Source organism: Zonotrichia leucophrys, chromosome 1A (assembly GCF_028769735.1).
Source record: "Zonotrichia leucophrys gambelii isolate GWCS_2022_RI chromosome 1A, RI_Zleu_2.0, whole genome shotgun sequence".
Classification (NCBI taxonomy): domain Eukaryota; kingdom Metazoa; phylum Chordata; class Aves; order Passeriformes; family Passerellidae; genus Zonotrichia; species Zonotrichia leucophrys.
In genome coordinates, this window is record NC_088170.1 from 41,651,475 (window position 1) to 41,671,504 (window position 20,030).

At 43.6% G+C, this 20,030-nt stretch overlaps 1 protein-coding gene across 6 annotated transcripts in view; it reads right to left on the reverse strand.

Moving 5' to 3' along the window:
• Positions 1-20,030, reverse strand: part of ABTB3 (ankyrin repeat and BTB domain containing 3) — a 162,746-nt gene that overhangs the window by 29,983 nt on the left and 112,733 nt on the right. For 4 of the 6 annotated variants that reach the window (XM_064702515.1, XM_064702513.1, XM_064702511.1 and 1 more), the window contains exons 4-6: positions 15,855-16,007; positions 3,720-3,885; positions 282-371 (exon numbers count right to left, since the gene is read on the reverse strand). In XM_064702515.1, coding sequence (XP_064558585.1) covers positions 282-371; positions 3,720-3,885; positions 15,855-16,007 — 409 coding nt within the window. The remainder of the gene's footprint in view (positions 1-281; positions 372-3,719; positions 3,886-15,854; positions 16,008-20,030) is intronic. The other 2 variants (XM_064702514.1, XM_064702512.1) reach the window with 1 other exon arrangement.

Consider the following 20,030-nt stretch of genomic DNA (forward strand, 5'->3'; position numbering starts at 1 on the left):
TTAATGCCTGTATTCATTTGCAGTGTGCAAACACAAGTAAATCACTGTTACCTGTGGGTTAACTCCGGTGACTGGACCCCTTCTGTGCAGTGAATCCCAGTGTTAACCTAATGCCATTTGATTTCACTGATCATTTCAAGTGGTCCCAATCCCAGATAAAATGGATTTGTTTTCTTTTTCATGCTTGAGATTTTCGCTCCGCTACGGGAGGTATTTTCAGGGAGTAATTTAAGATGTAAACAAACAACAGAAAAAAGATACAACCAACAAAAAGTCCTCACCTCAGCATTCAGATCTGCTCCAGCATCTAGCAGCATCTGCACCATAGCCTCATCACCCCTGACACAAGCATACATCAGTGGAGTCATGCCCTAGTCATTTTTTGGAGTTAAAAAACAAAGGAATTGACAAATTTAACACAGAACTCTCTTTGATTTTTAAAAACAATTATTTAAGTATATATCATCAAGACTAACAGCATGTATTTAATGAAAGCCATTACCTCTGCTACAAACATGCCCCTCAGACTAGCAAAAGTCAAACATTTTGGTAAAAATCTCCATTTTTGTTGTCACTTGTGCTAACTGCTTGTATTTTTCATGTTGTCTTCAGCATGGTGAGTGAAACTAGGCTCGCCAGCCTCACCTCCATCGTATACTAAACTGAGCACTTTTGTCTTTGGAGCCCCAAAGGAGACGTGTTTTCACCAAAGCAACCATTATTTCCACTGGTATTTTAGAAAGACAAGAATTCTATTCAGTTTTCTATGATCAGAGTGTCTTAAAACCCAACTTTTCAATTACTAAAAGAGCCTTTAAAACATCTCAAGCTCCTTTTAAGATCAGTCAGATTTGAGCACAGCTTTTTCAACATGGATACTGTAAGGGGCTGAAAATGTCAAGGCTTTGTATAGCACTCCCTAGCAAACATGGACTTAATTTCAAATGAAATGCCAGACAGCTTTGTTGCACATTACTGGCTCTAGGAAAACACAGCCCTGCTTGGAGAAAAAGTGGATTAAGTAACCCTTCACTACAGAATCACCACAATGCAATTTGTATTAATCTGAAATACCTGCTATGCCTGATCACCATTTCCCTTTAGGGAAGTACTGCTGTGGCTGCGGTAATGAGTCCAGATGAAACCATGAACAAAATTATTAAGCCTACTGCAAATTATAACAGCAAAAGCTACTTATTAAGTACACTAGGGGGGGCTGACCAACAGCCACCAGTTGCTTTGCAGTAAATCTCCTGAAGCATGCAGCTACCTCTGATGCATGTTTACAGCCTGCCTCGAGGTCCCCCAGTAAATCTGCTGTCAGACCACAGTCCATTTGCTCTTTAACCCAAGTGCTGCTATGAAGGGAAGTTATTTTCAGGGAAACTGGAGGTACCTGTCCTGGCCAGACACTGAGCTGTGACACTGCTCTTCTTAGCAAGAGCCCAGCATCACTGTTTTTGCTGAACTACCCCAGTATTCTTGTTTGTATGAAGGGAAGGCTGCTCCTGTAGAGACAATACAAAACAATGTTTATGCCTGCAAGGTTTTTAGGTCCTCCCTGAAAGACATGGAGCATTTCAGAGGATCCAATCTGCAGTGTACTCATGGAATAAGCACTTGGGTCCTCATGCCATTATTGAGAAAAAGTAAGTTCACCCTAGGCAAGGAGAGTTCTTGGGTGACTTGAAGCTATTTGCAAAGAGAATTTGAAAGGACTTCAGCCACAGCCAGTGGCAAAAGATTTCCTTTGGCAGTCAGTAAACACTACAGGAACAAACAGGACCACGCAAATTACAAAAAATTGTGCTTGGGCCTTGGAATATGAGGATGGGGTAGCAGCTTAAAATTAAATACATGTTCCTTCAACTGGCTTTTCAGTTTCTGTAAGTGGCATCACTGGATAATTAATTCAAGCGTTCATTGAGCACACGGGGTCTAATCAGATCTGTAGAAAAGAATCTGAAAACCAATCTGAGCCCCAGTGCTGGGGCTCCCCCTGCAAGACACAGCACGTGGGCAGCCACAGCGAGGAGTCCTGCGGCAACATCCGGAGCAAAAGCTCAGCCTGGGAACCACGCAAGAGGTCCTGACCCTGCTGCAGCTGAACAAGGATCTAACACTGACTAAAAGGGGCCCAGAATGTTATGCTGCAGTGTCAGGGATTTAAAGAGTTAATGAGGATTTTAATCTCCCCTTCCCTCGTACTCCTGTCCCAGTGCTTTTGCCTCTGCCAGTCCCCCCAGGCTTGCCCTGCAGCTCAGCCTTGTGCTGCAGCACCACTCACCCCTCTCTGCACGTGGGAGGAATGGATTTTTAATGAGCCCATCATTAGTGTTCGAAGCACACACAGGAACGCAGTAACAATGTGTACAACCAACATAAGGGGCCTTTGGCTTTTGGCAAAATGTGAAATTACTGTCTTTCTTTCAGCTTTGTATGACCTAGGGCTCTGTCCTGCAAGATGTGGGATCCTGCAAGATGTGGGACATTTGATCCAGCGAGACATTTAAGCACAGGCTTAACTTTCACTCAAATAGGATGTAAAAGCATGTGTTCAGAGTTAAGCATATGATTAGGTACTTTGATGAATCAAGCCAGAGTGTTCCCAGTTTTCAGCCTGGAGGACAGAGGAAATATGCTGTGAAAAGTTTCCAGGTTCAGACTAACTTAAAATAACAATAATTTTAAAAAGTATGAACCTTGGAATGAGCAGTTCAATACTGTATTTTTTTCAGGAAGTATTACCCTCTTCTAAAGCTTTTCTCAGATGAATCTGCAATACTAACTCAGACTGAAGCCACTGAACAGCAATGTAATTCACATTCCTGGAACAGCTTTCATCTCAGAAGACCTAAACCCATGAACACTCCAGCTCTTGTCCCTCGTGACCACCTGAGAGATGGCAGCCACCTGGCTCATGTCAAAAATGATGGCACAGCTCTGGGAACACGCAGCAATAAACTTTCATCAGGGGCACCAGAAAGGTCAGGGGACTCTATTTCAAAAGGAAAGGTTAATATTCATAGCCATCATCTCCCTCTGGGAAGGGGGAACCACCTTGGTGAGCACTATGGTACTGCAGACAGCTGCCAGTAGGCAGCTGCAGAGGGCAGCTTTAACCCCAGGCACAGCCACCAGCCTCACAGAGGGGTAACTCCAAGGAAATTTAGGCTCTTCAACTGGTGGATGTTGGCCACGATAACCAGTGGAGGGGTAACTGCAGAGATACTTTCACATCTGCGAGGTTCAAACTGGACTGAAATCCATTAAACAGCATCAGCAATTAACCATTCACTGACAGGCTGGGTGGTGCACATGAAGTGGTGACAGATCCCAGAGCTGTGCGCAGTGCAAGGCTGCTCACCTCACAAAGCCCTGTCTCACAGCACTGTGCACGGCTCTGAAGCAGTTTCAAGTATTCTCAACACTAAGCTCCCTTGGGATCTTCCTCTGCCTTCACTCGACTCAGTTCACTGTTAAGAATATTTCAGGGGATGCAGTCACCCTCATGCTGAGTTACCTCAGTACAGGCAAATTGATACAACTCAAAACGACCTCACTTAGTGTAGATGTTCACCTGGCAGTGCTTTAACTCAACGAAGAGGAAGCATTAGGGTCCTGTCTACGTAGAGCTGAAAGCTGGGGCTCATTTCCTGTGACAAGCAGACAAAACTCTCCCACTGCACAGCTGCTTCCATGAATGTCCATGCCGTTACCTGCTCGCTCATGCTGTTGATCCCATCCGGCCCCAGCAGGGATATGGCCTGCTTAACCAGATCCGTCCGGCCGCAGTTGAGCATCCGGAAACCCAGGTCTTGCTTGAACTTGGCCTCGGTGGCAACTGCATCCAGCTTCCGAGAGGCACAGAAACAGTCGTCGATCCTGCAGGGCGAGAAACCAACTCCCTCAGAGGACAAGCAGAGGACAGACCTCCCGAGGAAAATAATACTGTGCCCTGGTTTTGAAGGATTTAGGTCACACGCGCATCCATTCTCCTTTGACCTGCATGTGCAAGGAAATTGCTGAATGGGAAATGACAATGCAAGCTAATGGGAGATTGCCCTTGGTCTGTCTTTCATGGGACAAGTTATAAATTTCAATAAAAACTGGGGGGAAAAAGTGCAGCTTTCACTTGATTTTGTTTCCCTGTTTAGGCAGTGCACAATCCATTCTCACCACAAGTTTTGTCTCTGCATGGCAAGGTTATCCAATTCCCTTGATCCCTGAAAACTTCCAATGACTTCAGTAAGCTTTGAACTTACATCAAATGGATGTATAATTGTTGACAATAGACCAAAGAGAAAATAATGTCACGCCAAACACCTTCAAGGATCTTACCAGCATAGTCCCAGTAACAGGGAAGCTTTTCTGGAGCACAAAGTGCAAGTCACAGAATCACAGGCTGGCTGAGGTTGAGCAGAACCTCTGGTCCATGTGATGCAAGCAGGACCACATATGCCTAAGTCCCCCATGGACTTGCCAGGCAGTCATGGCAAAACACAAATCCTTTCTGGCTGTGTCTAACAGACAAGATGTCATTCTTTTAAGGTCTTATTCCAAAGATCTTCAAACTGTGAACTGATATTCATTTCAAATGAAAGAAAGGCTAGGAGTTGTTTAGCCAAGACGTGAATCTACAGCTCCAGAGAGAGCCAGGCAATTCAAATCTAATGTTTATCCAAGTTGGTTTCATCTTGCTAAAAGACAGATTTTCTTTTCTTTCATGCTGAGGAGTGTCTGGGGCAGAGGGTGGAGTCCAAATCCACAGCGCTTTTGGTGTGAACTTGGATAAAGGACTCTGGAAAAATACCGCTTTAAATCTGCAAAAATGCTAGGTCAGAAATGACGGGCTACTATTGAAGGAAAAACAAAATAGAGATCAAAAGTGAAAAAGTCAAGCATACATCAAATATTTGTTTTTCTATTTCATATGTAAAAAAACCCCAGCAAATCAAAAGAGAAACAGAAACAGCACATCACTATTCTTTAAATTTCTTCTTCAAAGTGCTTTATCAGACCTTTATAAAATATATAACACTGCTTAATATTTAACAGCACTATGCAACAAATACACTGTTTATACAGAAGCAGTGGCATGCAGCAATAGCTGCTGCTCTTCCTCTTTCAAGAGAGGAAGGAAAGTGAAATGCAAAATACAAAGTGTTTTGATCAAAGCTCCTACAGGTTTGAAACCAGTATCTGACCTCAGACTTGCTCTCTGCTGTTCTGGGCCACAACCAGTCTGGAGGACACCAGGTGTTTTGCTGATGCTCATTCTACTGCTCAGTTTGGGTTTTGACTGATAAAAAAATTCATGTCCTAAGAATGCAAAAAAGGTGTGCTTGGAATATCACCACTCGGGGAACAAGGATGACATTCCGTCACCACAGGATGCTGCAAGATTAATGCACAACACTCAGTCACAATAAACACACTGCAATAGCTATAACAGATTCTGCACCAGCAACGTGCCCACAGCAGAGAGGGAGAAAGCAACACACAGCAAGGCTGGGTTTTCTGCAGTACTTTCTGACTGAGTTTAAGTAAAAAGCAAAACCAGCACAGACATATGCAGTGCTGAGCTCACTGACACTGAGATCCATGGGAGCAATCGAGGCTAAATGCATTCACACCACATGGCACATTTCTGACACAAGAGCTACAGCAACATTTGGTGCTTGCTGTCCCCATAGCATGAGATGCTGGAGATCATCTGTGCCCTCCTTTACGGCATGGCAAAGATAAAGCATGCTCAGAAGTTAGGTGGTGGGGGTTTTGGTACACGGAGGAGAGACCTCCCAGCTGCAGATGGCATTCCCAGATGATTTTGGGCTGGAAACAAGGTGGTTCCTCAGCAAAGTGCAGCTATGGAAAGATTAAACATCCTCTGCAGAGGTGTTTGTTGCTGTGAATCACTGCCTGTGTTAATTCACTGCTTCATCATTTGTACTGAGGTATGTAACATACACTGAATAAAATGGGTCAGACTCCGACAGAGCTCCACTGATGTCAGCCCAGCTCAGTGCATGAAAATGATAGCTGATCATCTCCTCTTCAAAAAAAAAGCCAAACTTTGACCTGGGTTGCACACCCACAGAAAGGAGGAAAGAGGACAAGGACCTATCTCACCTAGCCTGTGTGGGCTCCCCAGATCTCTACTCTGGCATGTCTTTCTTCAAAAATCATCAGGAACTCCTCCATGAACTGGCTCTGGTCTCCTGAAAGTGAGTCAGTTCACCTGCTTACTATAGTCGAGGAAGGAGAGCCATAAATTCTTGTTGATATTTAGTATCAGCAAATCAGTATTCCTCAATCAGCTGGGGGGATAAGTGTCTTGGTCCAAGGGCTGCAGGGTGCTACAGCTGTAAAAACAACGCAACAAGAACGTGGATGCAGAGGAATGCCTGGGCTGCACAGCAGGTAGCACATCAGCGCTGACGAAGTCTGAGCTAGACCAAGTTCCACAAAGCAAGAAACCACAACTTAGTACCAGGGGCCCACTGCCTTTTTTATACCTGAAACAGGACCACTGTGAGTATTGCCATATGTTGACTAATAAACTGGATAGTGATCAAACTGGTGAGTTTATTAGAACAGACGCATGACACAAAGGAAAGGAGCAGAGCATGAGGAGAGAAAACAACTTCTCGAAAAGCCAGAGAGATTAATGAGTTAAGGAAAAAGAGATTTAACATGTACTGATAAAAAGCAGTGAAGAGACATCAAAAAATGATCAGGAGCTACAAGTACAAATAGAAAAGCACAGCATCACTTTCAACACTGGAGAAGGCCAGCTGGGAGGATTGCACGGCAGACAGACCGAGCTGTCGCACTTAAAAATGAAAAGTGGAAAAGTAAAAAAAAAAAAACCAAACCCATCAAAAATCAAACCTAAGCCAACACAGCACTGCATTTTCTCCCCCAAGTTCTCCTTCTTACCATTCACTGCATAATACTGATTCCAAAAAGAAGCAGAGGGTGTCTGCTCCATATTACACTGTGTAATGGGACACTGCTCCATCGTGGACACCATCCAGAACCACAAGCATTAAAGAATGCAAGATAAAAAAAGAGGAAGTGAATATACTCCCAGGCTTGACTCACTCGAGACTCTTTCACTTTGGACTGAAGCAAACATACTGACAAGCTCTGAAGAGGTGGGAAGGGGATGGGAAAAAGCTTGAAGTACAAGGCTGACGGGGAACAAGTAAAGTCAGCTAAATATACAGGGTCACTTTTTAGAGTTGTGAAACTGTGCCTGCTAAGCAAGGGAACAGAGCATATGTGCATGCAGAGCTGGAGCCCTCCCCAGCTGCACTGTCAGCATGGGGCCCTTTTGCCAAAAAGACTTTGCGATCTTTCAAGTGCACAGGAGGCTGACACCAGCCCAACAGCAGGATGTCCCCTCCAAGGCTACCATGGTTTGTTGCCAGTCTGCCAGCCATCAGCATTCACACAGGTCATCCTTTCCCCAAGACCTCACCCTGCAGAAAAGGTGCATTTTCATCAAATGTGCTGGGAAGGCTGATGGGAGGAACAATGCTCCATGGATCATGGAGGGACAATGCTCTTCTGCTCCTCTTCTACCTAGGGACAGTCTCAGGATGGTAGGACATCACCACACCAGTTGCTGACTGGGTCAGGCAAACTTTGAGGTCTCCCAGAGAGATGATACAGTGACAAAAGTAGGACTGACCAACATCCTCTGAGACTGATAACCCCTCTCTACAGACACAGTCCATTCTGAACTTCCCTATTTAGCACCTATGGGGCTGGGCAGTCTGCTTGCATCACCACCATCACCACTGCATAATGCTCTCATTCCCAGAATTGAGAAATTATATGTTTGAATTAATAATATACACTTATCATAGGCCTTCTGCTCAACAGCAAATTCACTCCTCCAATTCTGGGGTTCAATCACAGAGCTTGTCAACTCCCTTCCCTTCCCTAGTCTGAAGCAAGCCAACAATTGCCTTTAAAAATAAAGGAAAATAAGAAACAAATGAAATTATTGCAATTTTACATTTGCAGTAAAATTGTGACCACATTTTTTAACTCACAATGCAATACAATTTTCTCCAAGTCCTCTTTTAATTCCTGACAGATACTGCCTCTACAGCTGTTATCTTCAAGATCACTACAGTGTTGCCACTGCACATAATTAAATGGACTGTGGCTTTATATGGGGAGTGCCATGGTAACATTAATTATTTGCAAATGGTCACTGTCAAACACTGCATGGTGACCATGACACTCCATCATACTCTGAAGTACTCAAATGTCTGAAAGGAGTCAAAGATAATCTTCTTCATTTGTAATGAGTCCTAGCAGTACAGCAAATTATTTTTCTTTTCCCAAACTCACATTACAAAAACATAATGTAGCGCTTCTACAGCAGTGCTTTAAACACAAGGGATGTTGGTTTTTTTCATTTTCACTCCGACTGGCTAAGAGGGAGTCTGTGCAGATCTTTAATAAGTTACTCATGGGTTGAATACGTTTGGGAAAATGGATGATTCAAAGGCAAAGTGTTTCCATCGTAACTGGCAGATGCAGTTGGTTCAAAAGAAATGGAGTGCAGTCTGTGACGAGCAGCAGGACAAATGTTCTCCATGGCTCAGATGAGCAGATCACTGCACTGACAGCCAAGCACCAGAACCTTGTTTGTTCACCTGGGACTCCATCACCAGCCCTTTCAACTCAAAGAGTGATAATCTACTAATGAGGCCCATCTCTCTAGCTTTGTGGAATTCATCCAGTTTGTCCTAAATATAAATGAGGTCTTGAGTCAGAAATTATAGTTCAGCTGGTTGGAAGCCTGGAAGGAGTTGTCTTTCAGGCAGCAATAGACATGCATTTGCAATGCTGAATTTCTTGGGGTCATGGATCATCTTTTGATCTGGCCTGCACAGCCCATAGCACAAAAGGGTCTTGTTCCTTGCCTGGGGCTCTTCAGTGAGACTACAGACACAAACAACAAGAGTGGGAGCAGCAGACAATTTGATTTAAATTTGTGAGCACTTTCTTTTCCAATGTGGAGCTTTACAAAGGACTATAATGCTGATATTAATAGAACTGCAATATAAATACTATATTGAGACAATTATTTGCATTTTCAGTTTTGGAGAGAGGAAAATGTAGGCACAAGCATGTTGATCAAAGTGATGAAGAGCACTACTTTTTATTGCAGAAACAGAATATCTCCATTTACTTTAATCACGAGTTAAATTAAGACAAGAAAAAAATACTCCAAATGTTTATTATCCAAACACTTATTCTTGTCAAAGGTCTGAGAATAAACTGGTTACAAATACTGGAAAATACATTAAAAAAGTGATGTGATGTGACTATCAAATCAAGACCCAAATCTGTATTTCAAAACACTCTTAATACTTCAGTTCTGTGTATATAGGTCAGGAACCATGTTCAAAATTAAATCTGAGCTCAGATTTCGAACAAAGTCACAGTGCCATAGGAAAGTTTCAGTACAGACTCATCTTTCATATAAATAGCACAAGTCTTCACCAATGAGCGGGAAATGGTGTGTTATCTGTATCCTGATTATTGTATTCAGGAATGTAGTACAGGGACAATCAGGAATGCAATAAAAGGGACAGAGCATATGAGAGAGCAGCAATGACATTGCTTGAAATGGGAAAAAGAAAGTTGGATCCTAAAGGCCCTAAAAATGCAAATGTATTCTCCCCTAAAATTTTGAAGGAGACTATAAGGCCAAGGTCCTTCCCTTCAATAATTTTTTTTATTACTGCTGTCTTCAAGCAGACATTTGGCAGGACAGGTTGAGATTCACCTCAGAAACCTGTGCTCTAACTCCAAGTAATAAAATCTCCTTCATCTGCTGGCACCATCTGTCCCAAGGGACTGCTGGATTTTGTCAAGTAGCTTGTTTGCTACTGCTCACATTTTTGTATCTAATTACAGCAATAGCCATGGCTGGTGTTAAAAGATTAGTGAAAATTTGTAGGAAAAACAAGGACATTCAAGAAACTAGGCAAACATTAACCATTCCTACTTGAAGGTGGCTGTATCTAATGAAATAGCAGAATTTCTTGGCAATTTTATACTCTCTCTCTTTCTCCAGAAACTCAACCCCTTTGCCCAACAAATTTTAAGAAAGAAGGAAGAGCAGTGAAAATATTTTTTTCTGTTTTCTAATCTCTATTTATTAAAGTCCATTTATATTTCCATGCTCTAGTACAAGCACAAGATTTCCAAAAATAAAACATTAAATGCAACTCTTCTTCTTTCACTTCCAAGTCAGAATTGTTCACATGTGGTATAGTAGTAGGATGACACAGCAAATGGTACAGACTACTCCAAAACAACAAAATAACAAATCTTCCCTTTACATCACTGTATTTTCCCCTTTCCACAGTTTTAAGAAAGCTCTCTTGAATGAGCCAAGGATGCTCAAATAATACTTACTTTTGAGAGTGATAATCCAATTTTCCTAGAGAGCCTTCATTAAGAGGGATGGTCCCAGACAGAAAAGCAGACTTAGGTATTCCCAGGACACGGCTAATTGGAAATCAGGACTGATTTTCAATTAAAGACAGATTTTCCAAGGTGCTCAGACCCTGTGTTTGCCCAGAGATCTTTCTGGATCACAGCTACAAATGCAACTCAGAGTGCTGGGTGAGCCTGCCTGCAAAGGGCAGCAGCTGAGGGAGCACACGGGGCTGGAGGCCAATAAACCTGGCCCTATGCTGCAGCAAGGCTTGGCTACATTTGCACCTTCATCCTGAGCTTAGCATTGCTAATATTCACATACTTTTGTGTCCATGCTGACCTTTAAATAGTGTATTTTTCCTTCCAAAGTGTTTACTCCTGATGTATTTCTGGACAAGAGCCACAGATTCCCTCAGCACACACTTTGCTCAGCTGAATGAGCCCCTTTCTTCATGTTTGTCTCCACGAGAACATTCTGTTAAAAATCCAAATCATCCCAGCCCAGTTCTTTCTACCTGGTCCAAAGGGAATATTTTTTTGACCAGGACACAGGATTTGTGCTTCCACATCACTTCCTACCACTTTCACGTGGCACCAATACTTTTCTGTTTCTACTGGAAATACCTTTCCCAATGCAGATTCAAAATGCATTTGCTTTTTTCATGGCTGAAGAAAAATCTACTTTTGTGGTTTACAATCATTCTGAGATTAAATACTGCTCTACAGCCTTTACCACCACCCTTCCAACACTCGGCTCTCAACATAGTATATATTAAGATGCATATATAGTGTATATGTTACATATACACCGCAGTTTGTGTATTTTTATTTAAAAAATACATTTGCCTTCAATTTCTGGAGAACTGCATTTCCATTTGTGGAAAACTGCATTGCATCCCATTTATTCTGTCCCAGCCCTCAAGGTCATCCACTTTTTCCTGGATGATTTCCCAAACTTCCTCTGTCAGGACAATGCCTCTCAGCATCATGGCATCAGCAAATTTTAACTTCATGAGCACACTGCTATGATTTGTGCCAAAACCCTTTCTGAAAATTAAAAATTACCAGTTTTTAAGAATGAGAGCTGAAGGTCCCTGCTTGCAACCCCCTCTCAGGCAGCCCAGCTCTTGCCACCTCTCTTGAAGCCAGCCCCTGCTCACTTTCCAATTTCCTAACTAACCCCCATCTTCTTGTGTTAATAGATCCCTGCATGGACTGTATCAAATCTTCACTCAAGTCCAAAGAGATGAAATTCTACTGAATTTCCTTGGGGTAGAAAATCAGTTATCTTATCAAAAAAGTTATTAGATTAGCCTGGCAAGATCTATCTTTAGAAAATCTGTGTCACATTTTATCCCATTTTTCCCTCAACAACATGTCTTTAATCAGTCTTTGCTTGAAAAAACATTCAGAGGCCTTGCACTAACAGCCTGGAATTTTCCTTGGATCATTTCTCATCCTTTTCAAATGTTGGGCATTACTATTATTAATCCTTAGAGTTATGGCATCACTCCAGGCTTTGTTAAAAATATTTCCCTCTGACCCCCTGATTTTGTGAGGCAGCTCTTTCTCATCGTTGGAATTGAGGTTATTTGGTCATCCTGATTTGAGTGCATTAAGCTGCATAATTTTCTCTTCTTTTATTACTGTTTTTCCATTTTCCTAACCTTGTTGCTATTATTTGTTTTTCCCTTTCCAGCAGGACTTTCTCCCCCCAAACCAGAGGCAAAGTATTCACTAAAGTTCTTGGGTGATGGCCTCTGTTGGCACTGATGGACACATCTCACAGGTGTTACAGCATCCTTACATCCTCCAGGATGGCCACGATATATTGCCACCAGAAATGAAGCCCCTGATCCTGATAAAAGGCACAGCAGCCTTTGAGCTGAGCAACACAGGATGTTCCTCCCTCTCTCTGTTTCTCTGCCATCAGCCTCCAGCCCCCAGATGCTGGAGGTGCAGTCATGCACCAGTGATCCTCCCCACCACATGTCTAACACACTGGGGTTTGTTTCAAACATACATCCCACAGAATGGAGGAAGGAAAGATGTGCAAAGAGCTTCTTGTGTTTAGCTGGAGCAAGGGGAAAGGGACCCCTTGCAGATGTGATGATGAGGAGAAGCCAACATCTGTTTGCAGCCAGATAGTGCCTGTGCAGGCTGAGCAGTGATGCTACCTTATTACAACAGAAAAACAGTTCAACATAGTTTTTAACCAGGCCCCTTTCAGACAACAAATTACTTTCATGCCTTCAATAATAAAAGGTCTAGAATAGGCAGCAGAGTACCCTATTCGTGATTCATGTCAGCAGAGAGCCACCTCAACTGACTACATCCTGCTGCCTGCCTCAGGTGGGTTTAGGTGAGGCTTTATTTAAGTGTGCTGTTCTCACTGTGACAATATCCTGGACACAGCTTGACTTTCTGTCTCAGTGAGCTGCTGTGCATCCAGCACTGAACCCATCTGTGAAAGCCATCTCCTTGCAAAAGGCAGAAACAACTGGTCTGTCTAAAGCCTTCACTCCTGGGGGAAGGTGAGTGCTTACATCCCTGCTCATCTCCCAGAGCTGACCAGAGGAAGAAACCTTCTGGCACATCTGCTCCTGTAAAATGAAAAGAGATCAGGAAGGAGACAAGCAGCTCCTGACTGATTCCAGCTTCCCTCACTCCTCTACACAGAGCAAGAGCAGCTCCTCTTTCAGAAGAGGAAAACATCGCAAGAAACTAAAGTGATGGGTTTTTTTAAAAGGCTCAGAAAAATGACAAAAAAGAGGAATGAAAGGCAGGAAGAAAGAAGGGATGATTTACAAAGCCCCAGAATGGGAATCTCACTGCTGGAGTATGTGATTATGCCAGGAAGTGTCACATGGATTGACAGGGAGACCTCCATGCTGTAGCTCAGATAAGAAGCTAAACATTTGGGTTTTATGCAAACTGATCCTGAACTTCATAGCCTTTGAGATCCTGCCAATCTCTCCCTCTCCCCATATGCATGTTTTTCCATGGAAGCTGCATGGAAGCTGATTTTGCTTTATGCACTTGCAATGACAGGTTGTGAACCAACACTGTGGAATGATGCAGTGTCACCTGGGACCATGGGAACTTTTGGGTTCAGGTCTCTGTGTTTCAGGAACTAAAGAAGAATGCTGCAAAAAGCCTAGAAAATGAACCATTTTCAAGGTTCTACTTAATAAACCTTTCCCATGGAAGTCACAAAATTTATCAAGCTAGCACTTAAAATCCTCCAGCTTCCATCCGTCATGCAGCTTACTTGGAAAGCCATCCCCTGCAAAGTTGTTGTATTCCCTCCCCCAGTGTTAAAATTTTTGGAAATGATGCTACTTGAGGAGTTAAGAATTGGAAAGTCACCTTCCCTAATGGGGAGGAATGAAGGGTTGGTGTTGGCTTATGAAACTCAGATGAAACTCAGGAGTGCTGAGGGTCTGCTGAATACAAATAAAAAATTACAGGCTGCAAAGTTCCAAATTAACATCCTGATGACTCACATTGCTTTTCAGAAAAGCTCAGTCTTCCCTTTGATCTCAGGATTACAGGCAGCCAGGGACTTATTTGCAGCCACGCAAAGAACCTGCTGCACTACACCAGCAGTAGGCACAGACCTCAAAATAAAACCCAAGGTACACGAACACTCATCTGCCAGCACAGCAGAGAGATTGTCATTTTGGGACATCAGTGGATGAATCCAGCCCCTGCAGTCAAATACAGGCACACTGCAAAGGATGGTCTCTAAAACCTAGAATTTGCCTCAGGAATAGTTTTCCCTTTTCATTCTCGTCTGATCAATCTCAGGCCATGCTCTTCAGGCTCATTCCCACTTTTAAGACAAGCTGGGCAACTATCATTTGTATTCTTTATGAAATTAATTCTTGATGGCAACTTTAAGCGCTGGTTTGTTCCCCATGATTAATACATTCTTCTGCAGTATAATACAAATCTCCACAAGTTCAAATTATTCTGAAACTTCCTAATAAAAAACTAAAGTTGTATAACAGTTGGTAAGATTTTTTTATATATATACATGTATACATGCACACACACAGCATCAAAATAAACTTTGGGTCATATATTGTGGGGTTTTTTTAACCACGGGTATTTTAGTGTATCTACCTTAATTTTTAAGATGGAGCTCATAGAATAGAAACATTACTGCCTTATTTGTAATCCTACCTAAATACTTGGAGAGGTATTAAATGAATTGTGCCTTTTCAGATCCAAGTACCAGGTCTTCAGACAGTGTAGTACCTGTATCTCTATGTCCTGACATGTCAGCAGGGACACAGAATGCAGCACTTCTGGAAATGAGGGCCATGGTGGGCACACCAAAGGGAAGCAATTACAGCCAAGGTTTGAAATCTGAAATGCTCATGATATGGCTTTTGAAATTCCATATATTTTTTTCAATTAAAAATTAAATAGCTGTGACTATAAAAAGCCTATGTAGATCAGGAAGTGAAGTATTATACTCTCTGTCGAAAGAGCACGTCAAGGCCAGAGTCAAGAGAAGGCAGCTGCTCCCATGCAGGTCACAGCTAATCATGTAAATCAGCCCTCTGCTTTCTGTGTTGCAGGAAAGAATGCATCTACTGCTGTATTGAGAGGCAGACTGCTGGAAGTTGGGGCTTTGGAACATATTTAGGATAGCAGTGAATCATTTCTGCTTTGGCAGATTCAGAATGCCAATTCATACGAACATCAAAACCAAACATATTCTTGACTCCAGAACAGTCCTAGAACATACTTTTATCCAAGTACATAATAATAAGGCAAAACAGACATTAAAAACATATCCTGGCAATAAATACTTTAGGACTTCATTAGAAAACCAAAAGGTCACATCTGATACATGAAAATGTCAAATTATCTAGGCTGTAATTTGAGTTGACATTAGCATGAAAAATACAATCTTACTCCAAGAAGTAGTCTTACCTCTAAGTTTAAATGTGCCCTTAAGCATTAATGCTGAAAACAAAGCCCTGAAAAATATCTGCAGCCCTGCCAATTACATTTCGGTATTTTACAGCAAAGCAAAATGAATCAGACAATTAGCAGAAGGTTTCAGCCCCTCATTAGCAAGCAGAACCTAATAGGAAGAGGGGAAAAAAAACCCAAACACCACCATGTAAGCTCTGATGAGCAGATTACGGGCTCGATCGAGCTGTGAGATTGTCAGGCACCCATTACTATGCAACCAGCTTATCCACCGATGTGAGCAAATACCAGGGGCTGATTTTGCAACGCACACGGCGAGCGCCGAGCATCCCTGCGCCTCCCAGCAACCACAGAGCCCCGTGCCCGCCCGCCGCTCCCCGCCAGAGAGAAACACTTTCCGCACAGCCCATCTGCATCCCGGGACTTACTTCAGCTGCCGGGGCTCGCAGTCAACTCCCGGCAGCAGCAGCCGGGCCGCCTGGCGCACGTCATCGCTGTCCACCGAGAAACTGCGCCGGTGCCCCGCGTGAGCCACCGCCACCCGGATCCACTCCATCAGCGGCGGCAGCACGATGAACGGCCTGCGGAGCACACACACATCAGTGCCAGGCACACGAGCAGCATCGCGGTCACAGGTAGAGACAGGCAGGGAGCAGGGGGGAGAGGGTGTGTGCGTGGGCATACATGTGGGAGAATGTAAATACGTACAGAGAGAAAGATAAGGAATGAATGGGAGAGCAAACCAGCTCAGCAATTTTCAAACACTTCTAAATCAAGATGTCTCATCCTGTCTCCAGGGCAGGACTATTTGGAAAGTGAGATTTATGAGCCATGCTCATCCATGGGGCTCCACGAGGTCACTGCACCCAACTGGCGAATTCTCCTCCCATCCTTCACATGGTGCAATCCCAAAAAGAGGACAGGAGTCTGGCACAGGACCATGTCCCGCTCTGGCTGATACACTGGCCTGTGTAGAGAGAGGGGATGCCCCAACGCTGAGATGCTAAGGATGGAGAGGGAATGCCCCAGGAAGTCTCCAGCATCTCCCGCCGATGCAATGTGCTCAGTGCTGAAAGTGGGGGATTTTGCAGCTAAAGTGAAGGTTAGCTGTGAGCGAGGTCAGAAATCAGAAACCAGAATGCTTGGTCTCACTTTTAGCAGTATCAAACTGCAACACCTTTGGGTGTCAGCTGTTCTGCCAAAAAAAACATACAAAAGTGCCCCCAAAAGTCAATGCTGGGATTCTGGGCCACACCCTTACAAAGTCTGGGCACTATCAGAAACATGGTCCTTGACTCCACAGTACCTGGACAGCCCCATGTCCCAGCAAGAGCTGCCCAAGCTGGAGATGAAGCATGCAGCACATATAGTTCACTCCATCTATGCTAAAAATTATTTGGGAACCAAGAGAAAGATGCCAAACCACAAGTTAAAACCATAGCTTCAAGTAGTGTTTCAGAAGAAAACTAATAAAATAACTGCAGCTGAACACCTTGAAGGTCACTGCAACTCTCTTGCTTGCCTTTCCTTCTGTGGTCCCTTTTCATGGAGGAAGGGAGAAAAAAAGCCTGCATTAGCTGCAGAGTAGGCAAATATTTTACATTTTAAATGTACAACTACCTCAAAAAGTTATACCCTGAGAAAAATCATTTAAGAAGATGTTGACTCTGGAATATCCTTTTCCTATTTATAGCTCTTTATGCATTTATTTCCCTTTTTGAGGACTTGGCTTTACATAGCTCTGATATTAATATTCTTGAGGGGGAATGAGAGACTTCAGAAGTGCCGAAGGACAGAGAAGCCCTGAGGCCACTGACTCTCCCTAGGACGCTGGGTTCCCAAATCTCACAGGCACGTAAATGAACAACCTCTTTTTGAAATATGACATCTTTGGCTGAGCTGCCACTTCCATAGTTTTTCTATTCCAACACATCACTGTCACCTCAAGACCAGGCTGCATTTGTTTCCAAGGCTTTTGCTTTCCCCAGACATGCCACGGCCACGTAAGAAGGCTGATAAGGACAGAAGATCATCTCCCACAGCTCACACAAAACAATTTCCTAGCCCAGCTCATTTGTCATGAGAGTACTGGGAGCTAGAGGAGGAAAAGGGGGGAAGCAGGGGTGTATTTGTTCCTGGAAGGTGACTGCTTCCCAGGTCATCTTCAGAGCAGGAGGGACCCTCTTTTGAGGCACAAAATACCTGGGAAAAAGTGCTCAGTAAGAGTTTTTTCATCACTTGCTGAGCGTCTGAGCAGAAGGGGAGAGGCAAATCACACAGTAAAACTGCATGTAGTTACAGCTATAACTTGGTTCTAGGAATATAATTAAAGGAAAAGTCAATTCAAGGTTATGTTTTGCATGACTGAACACAGTTTGGATCAGAGAAATGAAGAAAGGCTTGTACACTGCCTTCCTGTAACATCTGCTGGGCAAACAGAAAAGCAGACAGCTGGGGCTGAACAGGGGGCTCAGAGGTTCACACTTTTTCCTTCTCTTGTGCAGGACAGAAACTCAAAAATCTGCCTCACCACAGTAAGGAGCAGAGCAAATAAAAATATTTACAGGAACTCAGATAATTGCACTATAAAATTGCATTTCCCCCCCCCCTTCCCAGTCTTGCAAATTTCACCAGAGAAATAGAAATGAGCATGGCTATTTGGTGCAATAAATCCCAAGAGGAAAGGGAATCAGTGTTCCGCAGAAGCAGGGAAATTTTCTATAAAGTCCAATTTCAGTCCCTAGATGAGGATATGGAGTTTGCTCACAACATATTACATTCCTTTTTCCAAGGGAAAAAAAATCATCACTGCATATCTCAGCATGTCAGGAAATTTGTATTTTGAGAAGAGAACCAAATATGGCTGAGTGCAATAGGTTAAAAATACCCTCCAAGAATCTGTGCACCATGTGAAGGCCTGGGTTTTTTCTTTTAAATGCTGCTTGTGTGCCAAAGAGGAAAGAGGAACACAGAGTTATAAGGGTGTGATAATCCACAAGACAATGTGACATCTGCAAGAAATATTTCACTTTTCAAACAGCACTGTGTGAAAATGGGTTAGCCAAATGCATCACATCACTGGCATATACACTGATTTATCTCTGGTACAAAGGCAGGTACCAACCAGGAGAATTTAGTAATTTTGTGCTCCAGAGCAGACACAGAGCACATAAGTCACCTAGTTACATGCTTTGGAAGCACATGCCTTAATTAAACTAATCTAACCATGGTGCTCAGCTTGATTCTGCCTGAAAGATATGGGAAATCAAGAGCAGCTCAGCTGCTGCACAAGCACCTTCCCTGGGCTGCAGGTGAGTGAGTGCTCTAACTTCCTCCTCCAGCCCTTCTCTGTACCTGTGCTTAACTTCAAATGCATGCTTCCACCCTCTAATTCCATGCAGTTTAAAGTTAAGTATGGGCTTAGAAAAAATTTTTTAAAAAGGGAAAAAAAAACTTTTTGGCACAGACTTGTATTTTCCTGAGCTCACGTCTAAATGTCTAAAGGGAAAAATATGCCAGATCAGGATGCAGGGAGAGGTCTCTGCACAGAGCAACTCGCATCCCACACACAAGAGCTGGGAGAGAGCTGTGGGAGGCCAACACAAAGCACATCCTTAAAGGGTTGGACCCTCCTGGGCCCTGTCTCCCTGCCCTTGGCAAGGGGCAGCTGGCTCCTCCTGGGGTGTGCCTTCTCCTATTTCATCAGAAAAGACAATTATGAGTGCCCCACCAACCCACACATCCCTGGTTCCTCCTCCCAGGTAGCATCTTCCCCTGCTCCCTCCTGCCACCCAGCACTCCTCTCACATCTATTTTTGAACAGCTCAAGGTCCTGTAAGCTCCTATGCCTTGAAAACATCTGCAGATAGCAACACCCTGCTGGCACTGCCCCACAAGGGACAAGTCCTCGCTGTGCTGGCTATCAGAAGTCCTTCTCCCCACTGCCTTCACACACTGCAGCTCCCTGCCAGCACCCTCCCTCTAGAGTGGGGCAAACAACCCCTCCCTACCCCATCAGACCTCAAACTTATCTCAGTTCTGTGGGGCTGATATCTCTGGAGCACTCTGAATTACAGAATGACTCATCAGAAATGCAGATGTTACAGGGGGGAGCCCAAATGTAATCATAAGAGGGGTTCCCTAAAGCCTGCACTCCCTCCAGAGCCACACACAGCCTTCGTGGGCTGCCCACCACTCCCCCTCCCTCTCCTGCTGGCACACTGAGGTATTAAAAATCCTGTCATGCATATGCAATTCCATTATTATTAGCAGTAGTAGTAGTACTGTTATTGTTATTGTTGTTGTGGTAGCAGTCTACCTGTATGTAAACAGGAGAAATTGTCAGGTGGAAGACCATGAGAAATTGTGCACCATAAAATGCAATAGGATGCTTTATTATATTTGCATGGGTCTGTGAGAAGATGGATGAAGCTCCTGTCTGGACACCAGCTGCTGCAATGCCAGATTTGCAAAGCACTAGGGCCAGCACTCTGACAAATTCCAGCTCCAAATAATCTCTGGCCCTGGTTTTTCACAGTTCCTACTATCTTTGCAGGGTGCAGAATTTCTGCTGGCTGCTGACCAGATTCACAGTCCACCTTCTG